The 25,402-nt window shown below is 31.1% G+C and overlaps 3 protein-coding genes and 1 long non-coding RNA gene across 4 annotated transcripts in view; 1 reads left to right on the plus strand and 3 right to left on the minus strand.

The window, feature by feature from the left end:
- Nucleotides 1-1,448: 1,448 nt before the first annotated feature.
- LOC131602264 (jasmonate-induced oxygenase 2-like) lies at nt 1,449-4,695 on the minus strand. The gene is made up of 3 exons (XM_058874341.1): nt 4,083-4,695; nt 2,699-3,032; nt 1,449-1,868 (listed from the first exon to the last, which is right to left on the minus strand). The coding sequence occupies exons 1-3, from the start codon at nt 4,592-4,594 to the stop codon at nt 1,617-1,619; spliced, it is 1,098 nt and encodes a 365-aa protein (XP_058730324.1). The 5' UTR covers nt 4,595-4,695; the 3' UTR covers nt 1,449-1,616.
- Nucleotides 4,696-11,514: 6,819 nt separating this feature from the next.
- LOC131602273 (uncharacterized) lies at nt 11,515-12,446 on the minus strand. Its single transcript, XR_009283986.1, has 3 exons — nt 12,279-12,446; nt 12,096-12,198; nt 11,515-12,019 (listed from the first exon to the last, which is right to left on the minus strand). It is a non-coding gene; the product is annotated as an uncharacterized LOC131602273 (long non-coding RNA).
- A 30-nt stretch (nt 12,447-12,476) lies between these two features.
- LOC131659559 (zinc finger BED domain-containing protein RICESLEEPER 2-like) lies at nt 12,477-13,499 on the minus strand. Its single transcript, XM_058928757.1, has 3 exons — nt 13,166-13,499; nt 12,541-13,037; nt 12,477-12,485 (listed from the first exon to the last, which is right to left on the minus strand). The coding sequence occupies exons 1-3, from the start codon at nt 13,497-13,499 to the stop codon at nt 12,477-12,479; spliced, it is 840 nt and encodes a 279-aa protein (XP_058784740.1).
- A 5,551-nt stretch (nt 13,500-19,050) lies between these two features.
- Nucleotides 19,051-25,402, plus strand: part of LOC131659630 (uncharacterized) — a 47,588-nt gene continuing 41,236 nt past the window's right edge. Inside the window, exons 1-4 of the mRNA XM_058928811.1 lie at nt 19,051-19,456; nt 19,765-21,494; nt 21,614-22,314; nt 22,463-23,076. Coding sequence (XP_058784794.1) covers nt 19,051-19,456; nt 19,765-21,494; nt 21,614-22,314; nt 22,463-23,076 — 3,451 coding nt within the window. The remainder of the gene's footprint in view (nt 19,457-19,764; nt 21,495-21,613; nt 22,315-22,462; nt 23,077-25,402) is intronic.

Below are 25,402 nucleotides of genomic sequence, written 5' to 3' on the forward strand. Positions count from 1 at the left end.
GGTACGGATAAGGTTATTGGATATGGTGCCATAAATCTATTGTAGAACAATAGCATCAAGGCGTTTTCATAGAGTTAGGTCAGTTTCTTTGAGAGATGGGGAGGAAGAGGCAACATCAAATTTGGATAGAGGAATAATGTGGTCAAAAACTTCATATGCTTGAGCATGAATTTTGAACAACTCATACTAGGTATTGTTTTGGCTCTTTTTAATATCAAGAGTAGTTTTAATGAAGTTTATGATATTGTTTACAGTAAGAGTAAGATGAATGGATGAAGCGATGGTTTTGATAGTGGTTTTGGTTGGTGTTTTTGATTGAGAAGTGATTGGACTTGATTCAAACATGATGATAACGATATGATGAGGTAGTAAATCGAAAAAAATAATGTAAGAGATGAAGGTCGAGCACGATTGAAGGTAGAGGAAGAGAGATGCCGACGAGAAGAATGAGCTTGTGATACTATGATAGAATTCTAAGTCGTGATCTTTCATTATATAGTAATGAGTACATATTATATATACAATGATGTTGAGTCATGCTTGACTCATCAAAATAATTTGTTAATCAATATACATCAATATCTAATCAATATACATCAATGCCAAATCAATATTGAAGATGCTAATAATTGATACAATAAATATTTTATATTCTAATATGAACAAAACAACAACAAGAACAACAACAATAACATTAAACCCTCATTCTCAAAAACAACAATAACATCAAAAACCTTAAATACAACAACAACAATAATAATTTTGAATTTTATTTATAATTATAATTATAATCACTCATTATAATCACTCATTCTTTTTTATTTATAATTATAATCACTCATTACTAGTTTAGTGATGGAGAAAGTATTTATGGAGAAAGTATTCCCAGGACGTTTCCCCTGGGTTTCTCTTTTAACCAAGAGAATAAGTGACTTATTTTTTTAAAAAAATAAAAATAAAATTAAGACATCTAATAATGGAAATAATTTTTAGTTAGAAAATATAGTATTTTTAGTAGTGACCTATTACTTGTGCGTGTGTGGTGCAAGATTTAATGAGGAACTCAAAACATCTTTAGGCTATTTCTATTATTCTTATTCTAAAATATTATACATAAAATTGTGATTTAACTAATAAAAAAAACCAAATTAAATGATTATGGAGATCTCATAAGAGAAAACCTCAATCAATTTTAATGATAACACATTTTCCACAAAAAAGTTGGTCAAATCTACATCACATGCTTATGCTATCATCATCCCATAGTGTAAGCTTTTAGTGAGCATCCCACTAAGGCTGTGTTTGGAAAGGTACATACATTATACATATATGCTTTACCCTATCAGTGATAGTGGAAATAGGCTATCACTCACCATTATTGATTTTTTTTCCAATAAAGCCCAATCCAATATCTCAAAATAACAAAAATGAAACACCATATACATAATTACATTAGTACATGTGATTCAATTTAATATACTTTATAATTAAACAAAAGTTCAATTTCTCAATTATAGAGCAACATATCCAATTATTTTATCATAAGCAAATTCATCATTTGCAAATTACTACATAGTTATTATTGGAATTAATTAATTAATTAACTAATTAATTAATTAATTACATACAGAAGCCAATGATTCAACTTGGGCTTTTCCACAAGGTCCTTTCATCCTAATATAAAGTCTATATTCATCATAGGTCATTGGTGGATAAAGGGCTGGCTTTTCCTCTGTCACAAGCTCCTTAGCAGGTTGAATGAGCAAATCACTTTTTGGATTGTAAAACATAGCCAATGAAACACGATCTTGTATTGGATTCACAATCACCCTGTGTTCTACACTCTTGTATATTGCATTGCTCATCACCTAAAACATTATAAACATGAGGTTAGTTCAATAGTTATTAATCATTTACAACCACCTATTGTTGAATTCTTCACCTCAATTATATTTATTTGACTAGAGAGAGAATATTCATTGTGCATACTTTTTAAGTGGTGTATGTTATAATCATTATATTGTGGTACACTTTTTCTTAAATTTGTTTATAGTATATGACTTAAATTTTTCCGCAATTTCGGTATAAGAATAACGGTTTAACTGTGTTAAAATAAAATATTTTTTTTTAATTTTATTACGATTTAATTATGACAAATGTTTTGTAATATTTTTTTTGACTTCGATTTAATCATGTGAAATTTTAAACTTTGAGTGATAATCGGTGTTGCACGCTTTCAAACATGATCCTGAGTAGGGTTGTTGATGGTATGATTTAGTAAAAAAACCAAACGTATCAAACCATAGTAAAATATACTAGTCTGCTCCATACCAAATTGGCATAAGATAAATTTTCTAAAACAAATCATTTGTTAAGGAATCGAACCAATATACTTTTTTAATAAAAAAATTTTAAACTTGGTTTTAGTGTTTTTCATTTTCAGTTTCGACTAGGTTTGGTTTTTATTTTGGTTCGGTTTATTTATCATTTGAATCAATTCTAAATTTTTTTTGCAACATAATTTAGTTCACTAAGCAAACATAATGGTATAACTTCGATTCGTCAGTTCAGTTTGGTTCAGTTATTTTTTAACTGTCCGTGAGTGTATGAATGTAGATTAAAAGTTCTATGTGAAACTATGAAAATAACTAGTTAGTAAGTAATTATGTAACAAGTAAATTATAAAAAGAGGTAGGACCTGAATTTGGTCACCAATGTTGATGATAAAAGCATTAGGGACAGGCTTAACAGTGATCCAATCATTTCCTTTTCTTACTTGAAGTCCAGACACAAAATCATCAGGTAGAAGAATGGTCATACCACCAGGGTCAGAGTGAGAAGACAGCCCTAAAGTAAGGTCAGGTTGGGGACACTTTGGATAAAAATTAACCCTTAAACAAGCACCAAGCTCATTTTCTCCCCCAAATGCATTCATAAGAAAATCTTCTTCCAAACCAAGATTTATTGACATTATTTCCAATATTCTCCCTCCTAGCTTAACCACTTCTTCACTATATTCATCAATCACTATCCTGAAAAATTTGAAGCACAAAGTTTTTTTTTTTTTTTTACATCAATTGCTTTTCATGGATAGTCATAAAATTGTACCATTAATATAAAATAATTCTATTTTTAGAGAAAATTATGCATGAAAAATGAGAAAAAAATTTGACTGTACTACCATGGTCAAATTTGCACAATTGAAAGAGACTCATAGTGTGATAAATATTAAAGTTACTGTTGCAATAAGTTGGTTTATTTAATTTTATTTCTACTGTTAATATATACTATTATCTCTCCACTTCATGTATGAACGATAAAAATGTTATGTTTGACTGTTTAAATCATAAATAAATCTTAAGTTATTTAATCATATAATTACTTGTTCAATAACATGTGTACGTGTATTGTACGTGTGAAAAATTAATGATATATCAAATATTAATTTTGATAGGTCCCAAACTTTCAAAACCTTACCTACTTCCTGATATAATCCTAACTAATATATATATATATATATATATATATATATATATATATATATATATATATATATATATATATATATGATTTCAAACATTTTTACCAAAGTTATTTATATATGATTTCAACACTTTTAACATGTGTTTAATTTATATATGCTTTAAAAAAGAACATATTTTCAACATGAGTCGCATCGCCTAACAAATGTCAAATTATACTCATAACTTTATTATTTTTCAAAGACCAAACAGTTTTGTTTATAATATAGTAGGGACCACTATAACACAGAAGTAAATGAGTACGGACTAAAATATTTAATATATTTAAAATTAAGCTAGTTTAAACATAAATTCTAATCAAAATATTTTAGAAAAATAATTTCTATTTAATTTTTTTGGTCTAAGTTACTATTTAATTTTAATATCAAATAATTAATAAAATAAGTGTGTTAGTTCTTATCTATTTTTTAAGAACTAATTTTCTACTAAATAAAATAAAATATAAAATATAAAATATATATGAAGAACATATTTAATTGCTAAAAAAATAAAATAAAGTGCTTAATTAATGGATTATTATTATTAAAATAAAGAGCATACCTCAAAGATGATGGAAGTGCAGGCCACTTAGCTTGGTTCCTAAGAGAAGGAGGCATATAATGAAGAAAAAAATAGTCACTCCAATCCAAAATAGCACCTTTCTTCACTCCCAACCTACTACCATAACCCTCATAAGTAGTAGGAGAGTTAGCAAACTCTTCTTTCACTTCAAGTGGAAGGTTAAAGAACTCACGCCACACTTCCTTGGCACTCTTCATCAACTCATGGTCAATCCCATGGTTCACAACTTGGAAAAAACCCCACTCCCGACACGCCTTTAAGACGTTCTTGAGCACTGTCTCTCTGAGGATCTGGTCCTCACTAGAGACGTGCTCAAGGTCAATCAGAGGTATGTTGATATTGATATCATCGTTTTGAGGGGTGAGATTGGTTTTAGATGGTCTTTGAGAACTTGGTTTGATGTAGCATGATGGGATTGAGTTTAGGCCACTTTCGGCTAAGGATTGGACTCGAACAATAGGTTCGGGCCATGTTTGGGAATAAGTTATCATTTTTGTTTTGAGTTTTTGAGGTGTGGATAAAAGTAGAAAAACAGAAAGACAAAGGGATTTGAAAGTGAGAGTGGTTTTGTTGTAGTGTGTTGAGAGTAAGCAAGAGTGGTTATATATATAAATATATGTAGAAAAGAGCACGAGGGATATTAATTTCGGCGCCGTGATCAAATTGAGTTGCAAGTGGATTGTGATTATATTAATTTTTCTAACGTCGACTAATGTGTGTGTCGAGTAACAAAAATCAAACTTTTTTATTAATCTTTTTAGGTGTTGCTATAACTCATCTTATGTACTTGGTTTTGTTTTAAGTGAAAAGGACAAACAATGTGATTTGCGATTAAGGAAGTGCCGCAAGAAAATGTTAAAAAATTGAGTGGAAGGGATTTATTGAGAATAAGAGTCTAAAATTTTATCTGGTTTAAAATAAATGAGTGCTGAATAGGGCGCATCAGATAAATGATAATAAATTTTTATCTTAATGTCGTGCTCTCTAAGACTCACAAAAATATAATAAGACAGGACAAACATATTAAAGATTTTTTATCTAAAACTTTGACCTGTCTTATAATCGAGTTATAATCGATAGACCAGATCTATTTTACCAGAAAATATGCCAAAGGGTCCCGCTAAGACTAGGTTATAGAAAATGGTACTTTTATTTAGCTTAAATTTTTATGTCTATTCATCTAATTAGCATAAATGCTATCTTAACATATCTGTAGAAAAAAATGATGACATTATTAAGGAAAGCATAAATGCTACTTAACATCTGTAGAAATAGAATGCTGACATTATCAAGGAAAATTAAACTAGAAAAAAGAACGTACGTGATGAAGTCATTCTTCTCTTTAACTTATTATTTATGATACAGTTAAAGCTACATTTCAATTTTACTCTCTATTTAAGTTTGTTATTTAAAATATATTGGAGCACATGTTTCTGAAGCTTTTTCATTTTTTTATTTAAAAAATAAAATATTTTTTGTCTCTATAATAATAAGATTCTCTTGTTTGATGCCTAAATTAAGATAGAACTAATGCTATATAAAGACATGCTATTATTCTATAATATAATATAGAAAAACAAATAATATTAATATTTTATTATTTTGTATGCTGATACACAATTAATAGTAATAATATATAAAATATATATTAAACTTAAATTACAAAATTATTCTCGTGAAAATTACATATATTTTTTCAATTAATTTTAAATATTTTAAACCCAATAATTAAATAACAAACTCAAATAAATAAAAGAAATATTTTAATACTTTAAAAAATAATCTTCCATACCTTTTAAAAAAATATTAACACAAATAAATAATCAATTTTATTTTATAAATAAATAAATGATATAAGTTACATAAATTAAATCAAGATATAATATATAATATTATATATATATATATATATATATATATATATATATATATATATATATATACTGAAAAAATTATTAATACAAGGAAATTTTATTTGATTTTTAAATTACATTCATATTCTTACTTTTAAAAAATATAATAATTATTATATTTTTAATATTTTAATTTTAATAAACTAATTATTATTTATTATTTAATTTCAAATTTTTTTATTTATATTTTATTAATTTTTAATAGAATTAAATGTATGTTTCTTTTTATTTATACAAACAGTTTGCATAAATGAATATAGTTATAAAAAAACTTTAAATAATGAGTTATATTTTTTTCTAAACTTTGATATTTAATCTTCCAATCGACTAAATAACATAGATCCATTTTACTGTCTAACCCTCTGTATGAATAGTATTATACAAAAAGTTGTTAGCATTTAATAACATGGAGTAAGTTTGAAATTTGGAGAGCAATACACTTTCAGAACTCAATCTTTCACTACCAAGTAATCATAGTTTTTTTTTTTAAGAATTAAGAACGATAAAACACACGCATCATATACGATGCTTTTTAGTTCGAAAAGGAACATTTCCCACGTGATGTATGTGTATGTTACTATGTTTTAATACTTTGTCAGATTCAAGCATTAAAATATCACATGTTGATTGTCGATGATTAAATGTATGATTTACAAAATTTATAATCAATTTTAGAGATTTAAAATTGATTTTAAAATTGATTTTAAAATCTTTGATTTTTTAAAAATATAATTAATTCTGTATTTAAAATTAATTTTATTTGAAGTTAAAATTTACAACTTCTAGGAATAACTATTTGGCCCATATTCTATGGATATCCATAAAAAGTGCTCACAACAGATAGGATAAAAACTCGCAAAATGGGTACGGATACAGACACGAGTAATTATCTATTAACATAAGCGGATATAGATGCGGGCACGCATACCTTACTATCCACTCCGCTCCATACTAGCATTACATATTTATATAATTTCATTTGTATTATTATATAAAAGAACTTAAAGGTAGTGCATTGTTAATGTAAAATATTTTACAAGGTAAGCGTATCACAACCTTAAAAAGAAATATTTTATATGTGATTTAAAGAAAAAGCCAAATTTCTGTAAAAATTAACGGTTATGATTTTACTGACAATATAAAACTGTTTTTCACTGTAGGTATATTTTCATTAAATCCTATATAAAAATGCACATTTATCAAGTTTTAAAAAATATATCGCTATTATACTATTACACATTTTAATAAAAGTGTTTATTTATTTCTTAACTCAACAATAACATCTATAATTTGTTTTAATATTGTTAAAGAAAATTCAAATTATATGATATTTTATTAAAGAAAATTCAAATTATATAACAGCCAAACTCTGGCAATTGGCTCGCACGCTTTTCGGGAAACTTCCCAGACTGCTTTCGGGATGATTGACTGACCTCACAAACCAACACGAGTCTCTTCAGCATGCGTTGACCTCACTCACACGTTTTTCGGGAAACTTCCCAGAATGTCACCCATCCCAGAATTGCTTCACAGTTAAGCGCTTAACTATGGAGTTCTTATGGAATGAGCTACCGAAAAGAAGATGCATCTTGTTGGTATAGGTAGTACCCATCAATCCTTATAAGCATTCCTTCAACCATGCAGTCTCATACCTGCACGACCTCAAGATTCCTCTCATTCTGATGTGGCGACCACCCTAGCCCTCTACGGCCTTAGGTGGTACATGCGGTGCAACCACCCATCGCCTTCTTCGACCTCGGGAGTTACAACTTCTGCCTCTAAAATTAATTCGGAGTAATTTTTACATTGAAATTTATAATTTAATTCAGTTTTATATAAATATAATTAAATATAAATCACTTATATTGAATTTAATTTAATTAAAATTAAATCTACAAAATTCAATTATCTGACAATCCAAACACACTGTAATATTTAAATTAGAGTTAATAGCTATTTTGCCCATTGCCATATGGGGTTTTACGAAAAAACCCATGTAAAAAAAAATCACATGGATTACCCCAAAATTTGGAATAAGTCACTCTTAAAACCTTTTCCAAGCCAAGTCACCCAAAATGCTGATGTGTCAATGTTTTTCTGATTTTTTCATTTTTTTTAAATGTCACATGTGTTTAGTCAATTTTTCTTGGACCATTTTGCCCTCACGTTTGAATCAAAACCTAATCCCAAAAAACTATTCACTGACCTTTCCTTCCCTTCATCGTTGTTCAACCTAAACCCTTAATCTGCCAAACCCAGTTTCTTGATAATGCATGTTCAAAAGTCATTTATGGTATGATACTGGTACTCAAAAATCAGGTTCCTCGATTCGTTCTCTCTCTTCTGTTGGAGCGACAAAGACAAAAAGGTACGGTGTTCAGTAACTTTAGTGGTCCATTCTCTTGAAATCTGTAAAATTTACCTGGTCTCAGAATTTGTTTTGTTGCATTATTCATTCATGGGCTAATGTGTCTTTGCAGAAAATAGGGTTATTCTATCTTCCACCTTAAATCAAAATATATTTATTCTTGCTCGATTTTACTTAACTCTTATGAGTTTTACACAAATTCCTTCAAATGATAGGAGATGACACTCAATCAACATGAAAAGTTAGTTTAATATAAGCTTTAACATTTTTTAGATTTATTGAATCAAAATCATTGCACACACTTTTGAGATCATAAATTTGGTAGTGTGGCGTGAGTTATAGGAGGATGAATTTGGTAAAATAGGTTTAATTTTTGGAGTTAGTCAATAAATCCTTTCATTCATCCTATTTTTCAAATGAACGTTTTCTTTTACCATAATTCAACACTTTAAGTGACTGTTCTAAGCTTATATATTTTTGTTATTTATCTTATTTAACTATGCATATTCTTTTCATCTATATATTTTTATTTCTCTTTTTTTCTCATGGATACCATTTTTCATAATATTTGTCCAGGTCTTTTTAATAGCATTTTTCTTTAAAGACCATCAGCCAGGGGCGGATCTAGACGATATATATTGATGTGGCTAAATATAAAGAAAATTACGAATTAAATTATACTGAAAATAATAAATAATATTATTTACAACAATATATTTATAATGAAAATCGTTTCATAAATATGAGGGTTTAGCAAATATGATGACTATGTTTTAAAAAACTAGACTGGATTGACGATTCTAATCGGGAATTGGAAGGATCATTGGTCTGATCAGATTGTTCAATCGGGTAAACTATTAAATCAGTGAGAGCCGGCTAAAATCGTTCAAAACTAATAAAAATCAATGAACTGGAGATTTTGGATAATCGACGAATTAAATGCTTTTTTTCTCCGACAAAATTACGACATTTTGATAAAAAAATTTAAAAAATTAAAATATAAGTATAATTTTCTTATAACTTATTTAGAATAATATTTTCTTTTTAAAATTAAATTTATTAGACACTCCACTTATTTATTTAATTTATTTGTCAATTAGACTTTATTCAAAATTTATTTTAATTTTGTACTATTTTGTTGTATATGATATATGTTTAAAATTTGAATTTAAAGAATTTTGATTAAAAAAATGACAAGTAGATGTTGTCAATAAGCCATCTCCATCATTAATTTTGAGAATAATAATTTTAAATAAAACAAAATGGTTCTACAATGCAAGTCTATAATTAATATTTTGTTCAGCTCATAGCCTCAGTATGCCTCAACGTGAGATTTTGGTGTGGCTATAGCCACATTATGCCTCAACGTGGGTCCGCCCATGCCGTCAGCCCAAACTTAAAACATTGATATTTCATGAGAAAACTCCAGACTTGTAATTTCATCCCGGTGTTGATGTTATTGAGCTCGACGTATAAGAAGAGAGTTAAGAGAAATACTTAATGAAATTTGGATATTTTTTAGGAGTATTTCGACATGGACATCCTAGTCCAAGAAAAAAAATTAAGGCAATCCCTAATATTCTCTTTTTATTGTAAAAGTTCAGACAAAATTATAACTAGGGCTGGACAACGGGCCGGGTTGGGCGGTTTCGGGCCCAAAAGCCTCACCCAACCGAACCCGCGGTTGAATAATATAAACCCAATTCCGCCCATTTTTTAATCGTTGTAGTCGGGTTGGGTTATGACGGGTCGCGGGTTAATACAAGCGGTTTAATCGGTTTAACATAAATCAAAATTTAACACACATTCAATATAAATCAAAATTTAACATACATTCAACGTAAACATAAATTCAAATTATAACTTAATAATATTATCAACTACTATCAATGGCATTCAAATAGGAATAACTTCAACAATGCAACCAGCCACCAACATGAATGGTGCTCCATATCCAAATCTACCAGTCTGCATTGCAAAAGAATAAATATCAGATCAAAGACAATATAATAGATTAATCTCATCATACATTAATTAATCTCATCATAAGAATTCAGCTTTATAAGTTAAAAATGCTTGAATCATTTATCAGTATAGTGATAGTTGTTCCACTGTAAACAAAAATGAGCTTAAATTAAAGTGATTGTCATGTAATTATGCAGTATAAAATTAATGTTGTTTCATTATAAGCATAAAATCATATAAAATTAAAGTCTTCTCCTTTCCTTTTAGCCATGCTTATTATTGATAATGCTTGCAATTAATGAAGACAACGGGCATGAATCATTAGTTCAAGGAAACACATTTGTACATTCCTATGAATACATGAAAGTCATGCCGAAAAGAAACATGCGACTTAGAGTTGCTGAATTCTTGTTGAGGTTGTAAAAATCATGCCAAGAGTTTTCTCCAATCAAGCACCATCAGTACACATCAATAAGAAAAGTAACATCTATTATCACACTAAAAAGCATGTCAATAAGAACTTTATGAGAACCCAACACAGTATTACATTATTTCTGCAACAGATAACAGATTAAGGAGTAAACAGGGGAAGTAATTATTATTAATTAATACTACAAGAAAACAGGGTAAAAAATTACTGGTGACCTCATATTATGTGACCTCATATCAATAAGCTCCCTGTGATTATCACTACTACCAGAAACCAATGTATTTAGATCCATGCTCACTAATTCGCTAGCAACAGCTTTGTATGCAGTTAGCAACTCCAGTGACTTTCTGTTAACATCAAACAACACTTATAAAATAAGTAATTTCATATTACAGTTAGTGATGCTAGACCAGAAAAATAATGTCACCCACCACTACTCAATCAACATGTATTGCAAGGATTAAACATATAATTATTAATAAATAAGTTAAATGGATATGAAGAAGAAAAATTAAATGGGACATATAATTATTTCGGCTGGGTGAGAAAAAAACAAAAATTAAATGGGACATATTACCATGTAAGAGACATAACAGAATTACGAGTTTGGGTTCCTGGAGATTGGAATGTCAAAGATTCACCACTAAAACACACCTAAGTGCAACATCATATGGGACTGTTAGACTCATATCCAGCAACATCTGATTAATATGGGACTATTAGATTCACCACTAAAACACACCTAAGTGCAACATCAAAATTATAAGTTTTGTTAAATTATTAATCAGATGCACAGTAAAACAGATGCAACATTCTAACTTACATAAGAGAATTAAACAGATACACAGTTAAAGACCTAAGTGCAGCAGCATATGGGACTGTTAGATTCATATCCATGTACTTCCCCGACAAGAGAAAAGATAGTCCTAGTGCCTGTCATTACAATATCAAGTTTAGATTATAGACATGGTGCCATTTTGTTACACAAATTCAGTCATGTTAATGGAAAAATGAAATTAACTACTCTTGATTTCAAGAAAACATCATATTATCTAGTTTGAATCACCTGTAATGTCACTGGTAAAGTAAAATTGAAGCAAAATACGATGGATTCTTTTGCGTAATAGCCCACCTAGCTTCTTCAAAATCCACCCGACAAAATAATTATTCTTTACTAGGCCATTGAGTAGTAATATTTAAGTCATGTATGACTTCAAAAAAATCAAAAAACATAGTTGATCTGAAAAATTGGATAAAAAACATTAATATCAGTGTTATAGCATAATACTTGAGCAATATATAGCATAATAGAATACCTAAATTTTCAAGCATAACCAGAAGGTTGTGGCTGAGAATGTGATGACGAAACACCTGAATTCCCGGATCCTCCTCTTGCTCTTGCAGACATTTCTTGAAACTCTAAAATAATGACAACCAATTTTTTAGTAAGACACCTGAATTAACATCTTATTTCTCTAATATAAAGTTAAATTTTTTACCTGTTACAATATCTTCTGAAAGCTCAAAATCTTCCATGAGGTTCATGTCTTTGAAATATGTAAAAGAAGGCCTTAACCAATTCTGGGTGCAAATTAATGCCTCTGTCATTTTAGCTGTTAGAGAGGTCCTGTAGGTTTCTATGACTCTTCCTCCTGTGCTGAAAGCACTTTCAGAAGCAACGGTAGATACCGGTGTGGCTAAAATATCTTTATCCATTGTAGATAAAACTGGATATTGAGCTGAATTGTGTTTCCACCATACAAGAATGTCAAAATTAGGATCCTTTTTGACACACTTAGAATTATAACCCTCAAGCTCATTTTCTTGATCAATCGAGTCTTGTTCCTTTAAATGTTGCTCAAAAGCTTCGGCTCTAGCCATAACTGAAGAACATACAGCAGTAGCATTTGTTTCAGAATTGGATGCTTGTCCACCACTACCAAGAGGCTGTCCAGAATTGAGTTTTTGGTCATAAGCTTGCTTATACCAATCATACAGCTTTTGTAAACTCTCTTTTATAGCTTTGAGCAAGTTACTACCAAGCTTGGATCCAACTCCATACATATCCTTAAAAGTCCACTCAATAAATCTCAACTTGTATCTTGGATCAAGAATAATACCAAAATATATCATTTTGTTCAGCTTATCAACACTCCCCCAATACTTATTATACTTTTCCATCATATCCCCACCCACACTTGCAAAAATATAATTTAAGTTCATAGTAGCTTGCTGCAACTCACAATAAATGGAAGACACTTGGTGAAAACAAGTATGCAAACTCACATTTTGAGAGGTGGAAAAAATCTTAGTTGCGTCATAGAATAACTTTAGAAAATCGGAAAAAGCCCTAGCAATGTCCCAATCATCACTACTAGGGGGTTACCTTTTCCAAAGAACTCCCTGTAGCTCGAGTCTTCATCCTCAAGTTTTTCAAATGCAAATTGAAACTTCTCCGCAGCCTCTAGCATTAAATATGTCGCGTTCCAACGAGTTGAAACATCGAGACAAACCAATTTTTTACAAGTTATTTCAGCAAATTCAATGCATTCTTTAAACTTGGCTCCCCTTTGAGGTGATGACTTGACAAATCTAACAGCATCCCTAACACTAGTTACAGCTAAATGTTTATCTCTCAACCCCTCATTTACCACAAAGTTCAAAATATGAGCAGAACACCTCATATGAAAACATTCTCCATCTCCCATCAACCCATTCATATTTGCTATTTTTTTCTTCAGATATGTCACAGCCACATCATTTGTAGTGGCATTATCAACAGTTATGGTTGACACATTCCTAATCCCTCAATCCTTTAACACTTCTTCAATCTTCCTACCTACAGTGCCACCCTTGTGGTATGGTACTACGGCAAAGCTTATAATTCTTTATTGTTACTTTCATTCGTTATCCACAAAGTGTGTCGTAAGGGTCAAGTAGTTGAGATTTTGTAAAGAACTCCAGCAATCAGTAGTAAGTGCTACCCTATTGCATTCAGACTTAAAAAAAGCCTTTAATTTTACTTTAGAATAAAATTTAAACCATTCACGTTCCACTGCACTAAATGGCTGCTCATCTAGCACTACAAAAATTGACAAAGCACTCCTACAAGCTTTCTTGTCAAGTCTAGAGCTAACTTGAGCCAGGTCACCATCTACAGTTGGGTAAGTTAGAATAGTTTGTGTGGGGTCAGTTGACACAGCAAGGGGCATCTTAGGATATTTTTTAATATGATGGTTCAAGTTGGTGGTGCCATGAGTCATAGGGTCACACAAGTATTTTTTGTGGCAGTGTTTGCAAGCTGCAGTGGGAGCATCAACTAAGTCATCGGGTAGCCTAATAAAATGTTCCCAGCAAGCAGATGATTGCCTAGAACCACTTGCACTAGATTTCCTTTTCTTTGAAGGTTGCGCATTAACTAATTCAGGTGCAACAGGTGCAACCGTTGCAGTTGAACCAATTTCATTAATTGGTAGATTTTGATTAGGTTGAACCCTCACTGAAAAAATGAAGGAGCCATTATCAACAACTACCAATCAACAACTAACAATCACAATTCATACACTAAGCAAATAGGATGGTCTATATTTCAGCCTAAGACACAACCAATCACACATAAAACACTTTGAAAACCAGTTTGACATCAGAAAATCAGTCTAAGACACAACCAAGCATATATAAAACACTTACAATTACATTGCCCTTGCTCTAATACTCCTTCCATGCTATGTTGACCTTGATCCATCTATACACAAGAAATTAAACCACTTAAAGATTTTGGTTAACTATCAGCCCTACTCTTTTAATAGAACTTAAGAAATTACGTGTAACAAAAAAATACTACTGAACTAAAATGTCAAAGTTGAACAGCAGTGGCATTGTAGAACAAATTTCTAACACACAAACAAAAACAAATAACAACAATTTATTTTCTCAGTTCTCACAAGCAAAGTTTAATATATTTTTTTTTAATAAGCAAAGTTTTAAAATGACTTGCACTTATTATGTCAAAAGAGACATTCACTTGTTACTTTCTTTTCTTTGTTGACTCAGCCACTAGTTTACTTTTAGCTTTGGATTATTTAGACAACATTTTTCATAAAAGGTAACCAAACTGTTGCCATCTTATTCTTTTTCCTTTTATTGTCTCAGTTTAATGGCCTACTAAACCTTTGAGGGATTATGAGACTACTTTTTTTTTACAAGAAAGAAAGAATCATTTCACTTTTAATTAGTTTCATTTTCCTTCAATCTGAAAGTATAATTACCCAAAACAATTTATTTTCATTTTCCTTACAAAAAAACTAAGCATGCTGAAAGTATCATTTCACTTTTAATCTGAATTGTTAGTTAGTACTATATAGGTTAACAAAACAGAACATCAATTACAAATAACTATAGATACAAAAAAAAAAAAAGAGCAGATTACAAATTCTACTTTATCTGGATTTGGAAAATTTCATACGAAACCCAAAAGTCAAATTGAAAAAGCAACCTATAATTTTCTCAAAATCAATTTATTTCATATACAAACCAACCTATAATTCAAATACACAGTGATTCTTTCATATAGTACAACGGATTTGCACCTGGATTGAATGAAGAAGCTAACAGTGATATGCACTAGGATTGAATGAAGAAGCTAACAACAATTCCAATTCCCTGTAACACAAAAAAAAACAGAAAGTGAAGTAAATTTAGTATCTTAATAATACATCAAATGTCTTCTTTTATTAAGAACAATTAGTTTCAGTTAGTATACTTACATTTACCTTCCATTCCACTTTGACCTTGTTGAAATCCTTGTTAAGAACATGTAAAATGCATTAGAGTTAGAGAACTGAGAAAGTGATAGAAACAACAACAATAAAAAACACAAACCCTAATCACCTGTAGAGTGAGGTAACTGGCTCGACGTCCTTTACTCACCTATAAACAACAACGATCATCACAACCCCTAAATTAAAATTAGTAGATTCATAACCCTAAATGAAAAACCCTAAATAACAAACCTGAGTGAGAGATAGAATGACGGAATCCTTTGATTTCTGAGTGAAAGAGTGAGAAAACGATAATTGGGAACGAGAGAGTGACGAATGGAAACGAGAGAGTGACGAATGGAAATGAGAGAGTGAAGAGATCTGGAATGAGAGAGTGAAGAGGGTGAGAGACGTGAGAACGAGGGTGGGGTAATGTGAGAGAAGTGAGAACGTGAATGCTATATTACATTTACCCCTAGTACTTGGTCAACATATCGTTTTAGCACGGGCAGGTCTGGGTACCCGGGGGTCAAGTTTTAGTACCCGGGCCCGCCCATATGAACCCCCTGTAACCCGGTTTCTTAACCCGTTTGACCCATCGGGTCTATTCAACCCGCCTAATTATCTTCTTTTTTTTTTCGCGGATTTTACCGGGTTGGGTCGGGTGGTCGGGTTTTGTCCACCCCTAATTATAACCATATAGAATATACTAAAAACTCCTATCTTAGATCAAATTAAAGAATTTGATATCAGTGTAGGAAGAAATTGACATAAAAAATTTAAAATGTAATCATAACACAATACACAATGCAAAAATTTTAAAATTAAAAAAAAGAAGCTTAAATGTAATTTTGGCCCTCCAAATTTCTCAATTGCTTGATTTTGGTCCCCAAGTTTTGTAATTGCTTGATTTTGGTCTTCCAAATTCTAATTGCTTGATTTTGACCCCTCAAATTTGTTCTCTTTTGCATTTGATAATCCCCTAATGACATGTGGACTAAATTTCCTTTTTTTTCTCTTTTCTTTTCTTTTTTAAATTTTCTTCTTTATAATTTTATTTTTCTTCTCTTTTTAATAGTTAAACTTTAAATGTAATATTTAAAAAATCTTAAATATTTCATTCAACTTATGCGTAAAAGCAAACTACTTTGACAAAATAAAATAGACCACTGCTTAATCAAAATAACAAACTTTTTGGCCAATAACTCCCTCATAGTTAAGCATAAAGTCCCAAAATCTAGCAATCCTATTAGTCATATAGAATTTCAATTTTTTATAAGGGATATTGCATCCTTATCTGTATATTCTAAGTTGAATGAAATATTTAAGATTTTCAAAATATTACATTCAAAGCTTAACTATTAAAAAGAGAAGAAAAATAGATTTGTAAAGAAGAAAATTAAAAAAAAAAAGAAATTTAGTCAACATGTCATTAGAAGACTATCAAATATAAAAGGAGAGAAACTTGAGGGACTAAAATTAAGCAATTAAAAAACGTAGGGGACCAAAATCAAGCAATTGAAACATCAAGGACCAAAAACAAACAATTGAAAAATTTTGGAGACCAAAACTGCATTTAAAAAAAATTATAATCGTTGTCAAAAGTCAATCATAAAATAATACTATGTAAAAGTTATAATGAAAACCAAAATTAAGATATTGATAAAAATCAAAAACATATTTAACCCTAAATTCAAACACCACCACAACCCCCAAAGTACAATTCACTCTTAAAAAAAAAAACAAACTACTCTCAAAATCCATATTTGAACATGTATAATTTTAGCTAATTCCAACAACCAATTGATCTGTCAACAGGTGACATGACAATATTGGTCCTTATACAGTGACATGGTTTTGTCTTTCAATTGATTAAGGATCACGTGGGAAGGATTGTGTAGCTTGTGTCTCACGTGACATTTTAAACCAGCTTGTCTTTTTGTGTCGGCAAAACTTATATAGTTATAGTACTTCACTTTGTCTTTTTATATCATTATAATTTATACTTTGAATCCAAATAATGATAATTTATTTATTTATAAGTAGTGGTAAAATATGTTAGACCGATAAAAGGGGTCTACAATTAGTCTATATAGATTCAGGCTAAGGCACATATTATTTTTAAATAGAAAAAACTTAGATATTTTTATAAATCTATTTAGTTAAAAAGGCTAGGTCTTAGGCCCTAAAAAAAATCATTTAAGCCTATCAGATCGGCATATTTAAATAAATATGAATACTTTTTATTATCATGTTTTGTACTTTGAATTAAAATACATTAATGAAACTTGATTATCTTGAAGAACTTGTGAAAATAAGATCAAAATACCTGATGAACATTGTTCTCATAAGTTCTTTTAGTTAGATAATCTATTTAAGCATTATTTTAATTGCTTATTTCCATATGTCTAAAATAAATAGACTTTTATGTAGACAATCAGGCTAACTAGGCCTTCGAAAAGGTCAGACTCAGGCAAAAAAATAAACCTACGACAGACTACAGGTCAGACTTAAGCTTCAATTTTTTTTGACAGATGAGATTTAAGCTTGACAAAGACTTGCTCGGCCCAGCCTATTTCCGCTCCTATTTATAAGTAATGGTTTTATATTTTTTTTTTCAATTTTAAAATTAACAACTAAGACCACAATTTTTGAACTGGATGAAAAATTAGATCCAATATATTATAAGGATTAAAAATGTATTTAAATCAACTTATATTTATTAAACACTCTAGTTAATAATTTTTAAATTTAATGAAAACTAATTGTACTTTTTAATTGATTCACGTCTCTTAGAAAAAAGTGGTCTTGATAATTCAAATTTTAGTTGAATTATAAATAAAGAACAATAATAAGATGTTTCAATCAGAGTTTGAATTCTATTAAGTTAGTTTTATTTTCATATTATCATTTTGTTAAATATCAATGAAAAATAAATTAAAAATTATATTAATTAATATGTATTTTAAAATAATATTATCGAATAAAGTGAATCTTGTTAAGTTTATTTATAATAAAGATCATCAAATTTTATTTTTTTTATATTATTTACTGAAAATATAAAACAAAAATCAAGATTAGTTATAATTTTCTAAAAACAAGAGTCTACGATTTTGTTCACAAGTATTTTGAAAATATAGTAAACCGGTTTTCGGCCTTTCAATAAAAAATTCTTGAATTTTAGCTTCTTAATTTTTTTTTGGATTATATTTTAAATTTATGAAATATTTTTGGATTGCAATAAAATTTACGATTTTGTACGAGATAAAATATTTAGCAATTAAAAATTATTATGAGAATAAAGTAAATATAAAATATTGAACGATTAAGTATCATCATGAGAATAAAGTAACTATAATAGAGATGAATATATTGCAGTGGAAACAAAAATATTAGAAAGAGTATCGGCGTAAAGATGGTGAAAAATAAATTTAAGGGGTAGCACAAATAATGCTCAACCGTCCCAGTCTTTTTTATCGGCAGGTCCTGGCAGCCAGGACTGCCGGGACAAATGAAGATTCTCAGCTGGAATTGTCGGGGCCTGAGCAACCCGCGTGCAATTCCGAATTTGCGACAGCTAGCTCAAAAACATCGTCCTGATGTTTTATTTCTGTCGGAAACATTATCGAAGAAGCAGAAACTTGAAAGTATCCGTGTTATGTTACAATTTGACTCTTGTTTATCGGTTGATGTCGTCGGAAGAAGCGGTGGATTGGCGGTGCTGTGGAGGGACTCTGCTAATTGTAGAATTGTCAACTTCTCTAGGAATTATGTGAATATATTGGTTGAGGATGAGATGAAAGGAGTTTGGCGACTTACTTTTTACTATGGCTATCCGGAGAGAAATCGGAGAAGAGATGCGTGGTCTATGCTTCGTGAGCTTAGAGATTTGTCGCATGAGCCGTGGTGTGTCATTGGTGATTTCAATGACTTGCTTTCATAACATGATAAAGTCGGTATCCACGAACATCCCAACTGGTTATGCGCCGGCTTTCGGGAAGCTGTTACGGATTGCAATTTGTTAGATATGCCTTTGGAAGGTCACCCTTTCACGTGGATTAAAAGTCGAGGCTCTGATACTGTTATCGAAGAACGGCTAGATCGAGCTCTAGTAACGCAGGAGTGGTTGGATATTTTTTCGGAAGCTAAGCTAGTTAATTTACTAGCATCGCATTCGGACCATAGTCCTATTCTTTTGCACTGCGACCCGATTAATCGGACTCAGCTGAGGAAGTATTCTTTCAAATTGAGAACGCTTGGCTAAAAAATGATGAACTAGAAGATGTGGTAAGGAAAGGGTGGCAGGCTGCTAATAACAATGGGGTGCTGAACCGAATAAGCAACTGTGCGAAGGAGTTGACAAGATGGAATAGGGTGAATGGAAAAGAACAGCGCTACACACTGTCACTTCATATGGCAGCCATGGAAGCGGCGAGATCGGCGAATGACGAAAGGGCAGCAGCTAGATTTATTGAGGCACAAAGGGAGTATAACAAAATTCTGATCCAGGAGGAGATTTTTTGGAAACAAAGAGCAAAAATGCATTGGCTACAATATGGCGATTCGAATACGAAGTTTTTCCATAGGTCGGCTACTGTTCGGAAGAGATTCAAGAGAATAGATTCGCTTATGGATGAAACAGGGGCCGTGGTAAAAGAACAAGAGGATCTAAGTCGGATCGCAAAAACTTATTTTGAAGAACTGTTTGTTGCAAAGCCGGGGCTGTATGATCCGGTCTTGAATTGTGTTCAGCCGGTTATTACTCAGGATGACAATAGTAAGTTGATCTCGCATATCACTAAAGTGGAATTATATGAAGCTCTTACTCAGATGCACCCGAATAAGTCTCCGGGTCCCGACGGGTTTAATCCGGCTTTCTACCAACACTTTTGGTATTTGTGTGGTGATGATATCTTTCATGCTGTGACTACGTGGATGACCAGGGGTTTTTTCCCACCTGAGCTTAATGAGACTAACATATGTCTTATACCTAAATGTCCTAATCCTAAGAATATGAAGGATCTCAGGCCCATCTCTCTTTGTAATGTTGTGTACAAGTTAATTTCCAAGGTACTTGCCAATCGGTTGAAGTTGGTTTTAGATAAGTGTGTTTTGGAGGAGCAATCGGCTTTCATTGAAGGGAGATCCATTCTTGACAACGCTATGGTAGCTACTGAAATTATTCATGCGTTGAAAAGAAAGACGAGTGGTAACATGGCTAATCTGGCGCTAAAGATTGATATTAGTAAAGCCTACGATAGAGTTGACTGGGGTTTTCTGAGAGAGATCATGAGGCGCATGGGGTTTGATGAGAGATGGATTCATTGGTTGTTGATGTGTGTAACTTCGGTGCATTATTCGGTGCTCGTTAATTCTGATAGAGTCGAACCCATTTTTCCTGGAAGGGGATTGAGACAAGGCGATCCTTTGTCACCTTATCTGTTTATTCTAGTTTTTGAAGGCCTTTCTGCTCTCATTAAAAGAGCCGTTTCACGCGGAGATATTCATGGAGCACATATATGCAGGGGGGCACCTAGTGTGTCTCACTTGCTTTTTGCTGACGATTATTTTCTATTTTGCAGGGCAAATATTATGGAGGCGTCTAACCTTATGGGGATTTTAAAAATTTATGCTGATGTGACGGGTCAAGTGATTAATCTTTCTAAATCCGAAGTGTTTTTCAGTCGTAACCTGAGTGGGCCAGCTCAAGAGGATTTAGCCAAATTGATGGGGGTGAGACGTGTTATAGGAACAGGGACTTATTTGGGTCTACCGTCAATGATTGGGAGAAGTAAGAAGGCAATGTTCTCTTTTATTAAGGATCGGATATGGAGAAGAATCAATTCTTGGAGTGGTAGGTCTTTATCTAAAGCGGGGAAAGAGGTTATGATTAAATCAGTGCTTCAGTCGATTCCGGCTTATATTATGAGTATCTATTTGATTCCGGATGGGGTGGTGAATGATATTGAAAAAATGCTTAACTCGTTTTGGTGGGGGGGGGGGGGGGGGGGGGGGGAGGTCGCAATAACAAAGGTATAAGGTGGCTGGCTTGGGAGAGAATGACTATGTCGAAGACGGAGGGAGGTTTGGGATTTAGGGATTTCAAAGCTTTCAATATGGCTATGGTGGCAAAACAAGGTTGGAATTTTTTGGGGAAGCCCAATTCTCTTGTATCTAGAATCTTCAAAGCAAGGTACTTTCCTCACTCATCTTATATAGATTCAAAGGTTGGCAACAATCCGAGTTTTGTTTGGCGTAGTTTGTGGAAAGCTAAGGAGGTGTTAAAGATTGGGAGTAGGTGGAGTATAGGAGATGGAAGGAGTATCAAGGTGATGCATGATCCATGGCTTCGTGAAAAAGGAAGTCGATGGGTTGGAGGACCACAAAACCAAGATGCGCATGAACTTTATGTTAAGGATCTCTTTCTTCCCAATGTCAAACAATGGGATGTGGGTAAGGTGACTAATCTTTTTGATCATGTGGGGGCTGAATCTATTCTTAAAGTTCCTTTGGTGGAAGAGGTTAAGGAGGACAGGTTGGTTTGGCAAGAGGAGCAAAATGGTGAATATAGTGTGAAGTCGGGTTATAGGATTTGGAGAGAGAAGCAAAGTAGCTCTCGGGATCTTGGGGTGGAAGGAAATTGGAAGAAGTTGTGGAGTATATCTGCTCCGTCTAGAGCGAAGCATCTTTTATGGCGTATTTGTAGAGGTTGCCTTCCAACTCGTATAAAGCTACAACAACACCATGTAATTTGCCCCCTCTCTTTGTCCTTGGTGTGAGTTAGAGGAAGAGGACGAGTGGCACATTTTCTTTGGTTGTATTTCTACGGGTCAAAGTTGGCGGGCAGCAGGTTTGTCCTCTTTAATTGACACTCGTTTACATTCTTTTCATGATGCTAAGTCAATTATTTTGGACATCTGTAGCTGTGAGGACCGTAGGGATGCAGGAAGATTTACGGTCATGCTTGAGGCTCTTTGGAGAAGTAGGAATAATGTGGTATGGCTGGATAGTCGAGAAGATGCAATAAGAATTGGCTTACAAGCCTACCACAATTGGTATGATTGGTTTCAAGCCAAAGAGGAGTCTGTGGTGTGCGATAATAATACTAATTCCGTTGATTGGATTCCACCTATGGTTAACCGGGTGAAATGCAATGTTGATGCAGGTTTTAATAATGTTCGTGGATCGACTAATAGAGGGTGGTGCTTTAGAGATCATTTGGGAAGATTCATCAGTGCAGGTGCTTCGTGGGATGTGGGACTCTTGTCCGTTTTTGAAGCCGAAGCTATTGCTTTAAAGGAAGCTATCCAGCATGCTATTTCCTCCCAATTTTCTCATGTTACATTTGAATGTGATTGCCAAGTTATTGTCAATTCTATCCATACTAAGCATGTTGGATCCTCTGAATTTAGTTTTATCATTAAGTCTGTTCAGAATTTGTTGTGCTCTTTTCCGAACTTTGAGGTTAAGTTCATTAAGCGCCAAGCGAATTCTGTTGCCCATACATTAGCTAAGGCGGCCAATTCTTGGACTAGGCGTATGTTCTTTAACATAATTCCTCCTTGTATTGAACAATGTTTGATTAATGAAATGTGTTAAGTTTGCTTTTGTCAAAAAAAAAACATGCAGAGAGAAAATCTATAGATTTTGTACAGAAACAAATAGATCATATGGAGAAACCAAACAATTCGAGAAATAGAAAGACTATAAAAAAATTAGGGTTAATACCCATTTTGCCCCCTGCCATATGGGGTGTAGTTGAAAAACCCCGTAAAATTTCAGAAGTTTGATTTTGAACCTTTTTCACGCCACCTCATTAAAAAGTATGATGTGGCAATTTTTTTAAATCTTTTTTATTATTTTTATTTTATTGTTAATTTTAATGCCACATGTATTTTATATTATTTTTATTAAAAATTTGTTGGAGGTGCCACTTCAAGGTGACGCGCCTAGCCACTAGGCTAGAAGTTCCAAGTTGTTATATCTTTGCATTTAATTATTGTTATAGTATCCAACTAATTATTTGCATTTAATTAATAATTATATACAACTAATTATATACTATTTACTGTAACTTTTTTAATATATATTTTATATACTATTTACTATAGATTTTTTAATACTATGTTTTATATACTATATTTTACTGTAGCTTCTTTAATATATATATATATATATATATATATATATATATATATATATATATATATATATATATATACTAATTTACATATTTACGTTTTATATACAGTAGAAACTCTTTAAATTAATAATGTCAGGACCGGAGAAATTTATTAATTTAGAGAGTTATTAATTTATAGATAAATTAATAATTATTAATTTAAAGAGTTTTTAAGTAATTATACTGTACATACCAAACAAAAAGATAAATTAGTCTATGTCTTTTAGAATTACGTTGCAGTAAATCTTGAGACTCAATGTAAATTAGTAACTATTGTGTTTATATGCATTGGAAATCAATAATAACTTTTGAAGTACAATAAATGTAAACAAGAGGAACAAATGTGTTCAATATATTCTTAAAGGAAAACAGACAACTATTGAATCATATTTCAATAGAGTGTAATATATTTTTTTCAATTTCTATGAATTATTAATTTATGATTTTCTTGGGATCGAAAATTATAAAGGGATCTTCCAAAAAATTATTATCTTATTATTTTATCGAGTTTTTCAATTTTTTACATTGGCCCAAGTCGGGACCGGACAAATTTATTATTTTAGAGAGTTTCTACTGTATGCTTTAATAAATAATAATATACTGCATACTAATTTACTGCATACTAATTTACATATTTTTTAATACTATTCTTTAATAAATAATAATATACTATTTAATATTATGCTTTTAATGTATACTGCATCTAGTATAAAATATTGAAATATATAAATTAATTTAAACTATGAGTATTAATTAGTATATAGTATTGGAATTGTAAATGTAAATATATATATATATATATATATATATATATATATATATATATATATATATATATATATATATATATATATATATATACATTAAAAGCAACACTGCATGGTAATATATACTGAAATAATACTGAATGTTAATATATACACACGAGATGCAAAATTGGAATTGTAAACAATATCATTCAGTATTATTTCAGTATATATTACCATGCAGTGTTGCTTTTAATGTAAATATATATATATATATATATATATATATATATATATATATATATATACACTATTGAAATTGTAAATAAAAATGCAGTATTATATTAATACCATTCAAAGTATTTATTGAACAAAACAAACCACTTAACTTAGTGGTTAGGCACTTGGACTTTCAAATGGAAGGGAGTTGCTTCAACTCCCACCTCCAACAAATTTTTAACATGTTTTCTTATATTAACCAAAAATAAAAATAATATAAAATACATGTGGCATTAAAATTAACAATAAAATAATAATAAAAATGCCACATGGAATTAAAATAAATAAAAAAGCCACCTAAGCCAACCACGTCATTAAAAAAAATTGACACATCAAACTTTTTAATGAGGTGGCGTGAAAAGGGTTCAAAATCAAACTTCTGAAATTTTACGAGGCACTTCTTGAAACTTTTTTTTTGGCAGTGGGTTTTTCAACTACACCCCATATGGCAGGGGGCAAAATGGGTATTAACCCAAAAAATTATTAAAAAAATAACAAGGTTAATGATTTGGATAGAAACATGATACTTGATAGAATACTATGACAAAAGTTGATTCATATAACTGATTCCACCTAATAAGTGTGAATACAAGATTACACTCAAAGATGTTTTTGATTCATGGCAAACTCAAATAAGCATTCAAACAACAAGACGG

The sequence above is a fragment of the Vicia villosa genome, linkage group LG1, assembly GCF_029867415.1.
Source record: "Vicia villosa cultivar HV-30 ecotype Madison, WI linkage group LG1, Vvil1.0, whole genome shotgun sequence".
Lineage (NCBI taxonomy): Eukaryota > Viridiplantae > Streptophyta > Magnoliopsida > Fabales > Fabaceae > Vicia > Vicia villosa.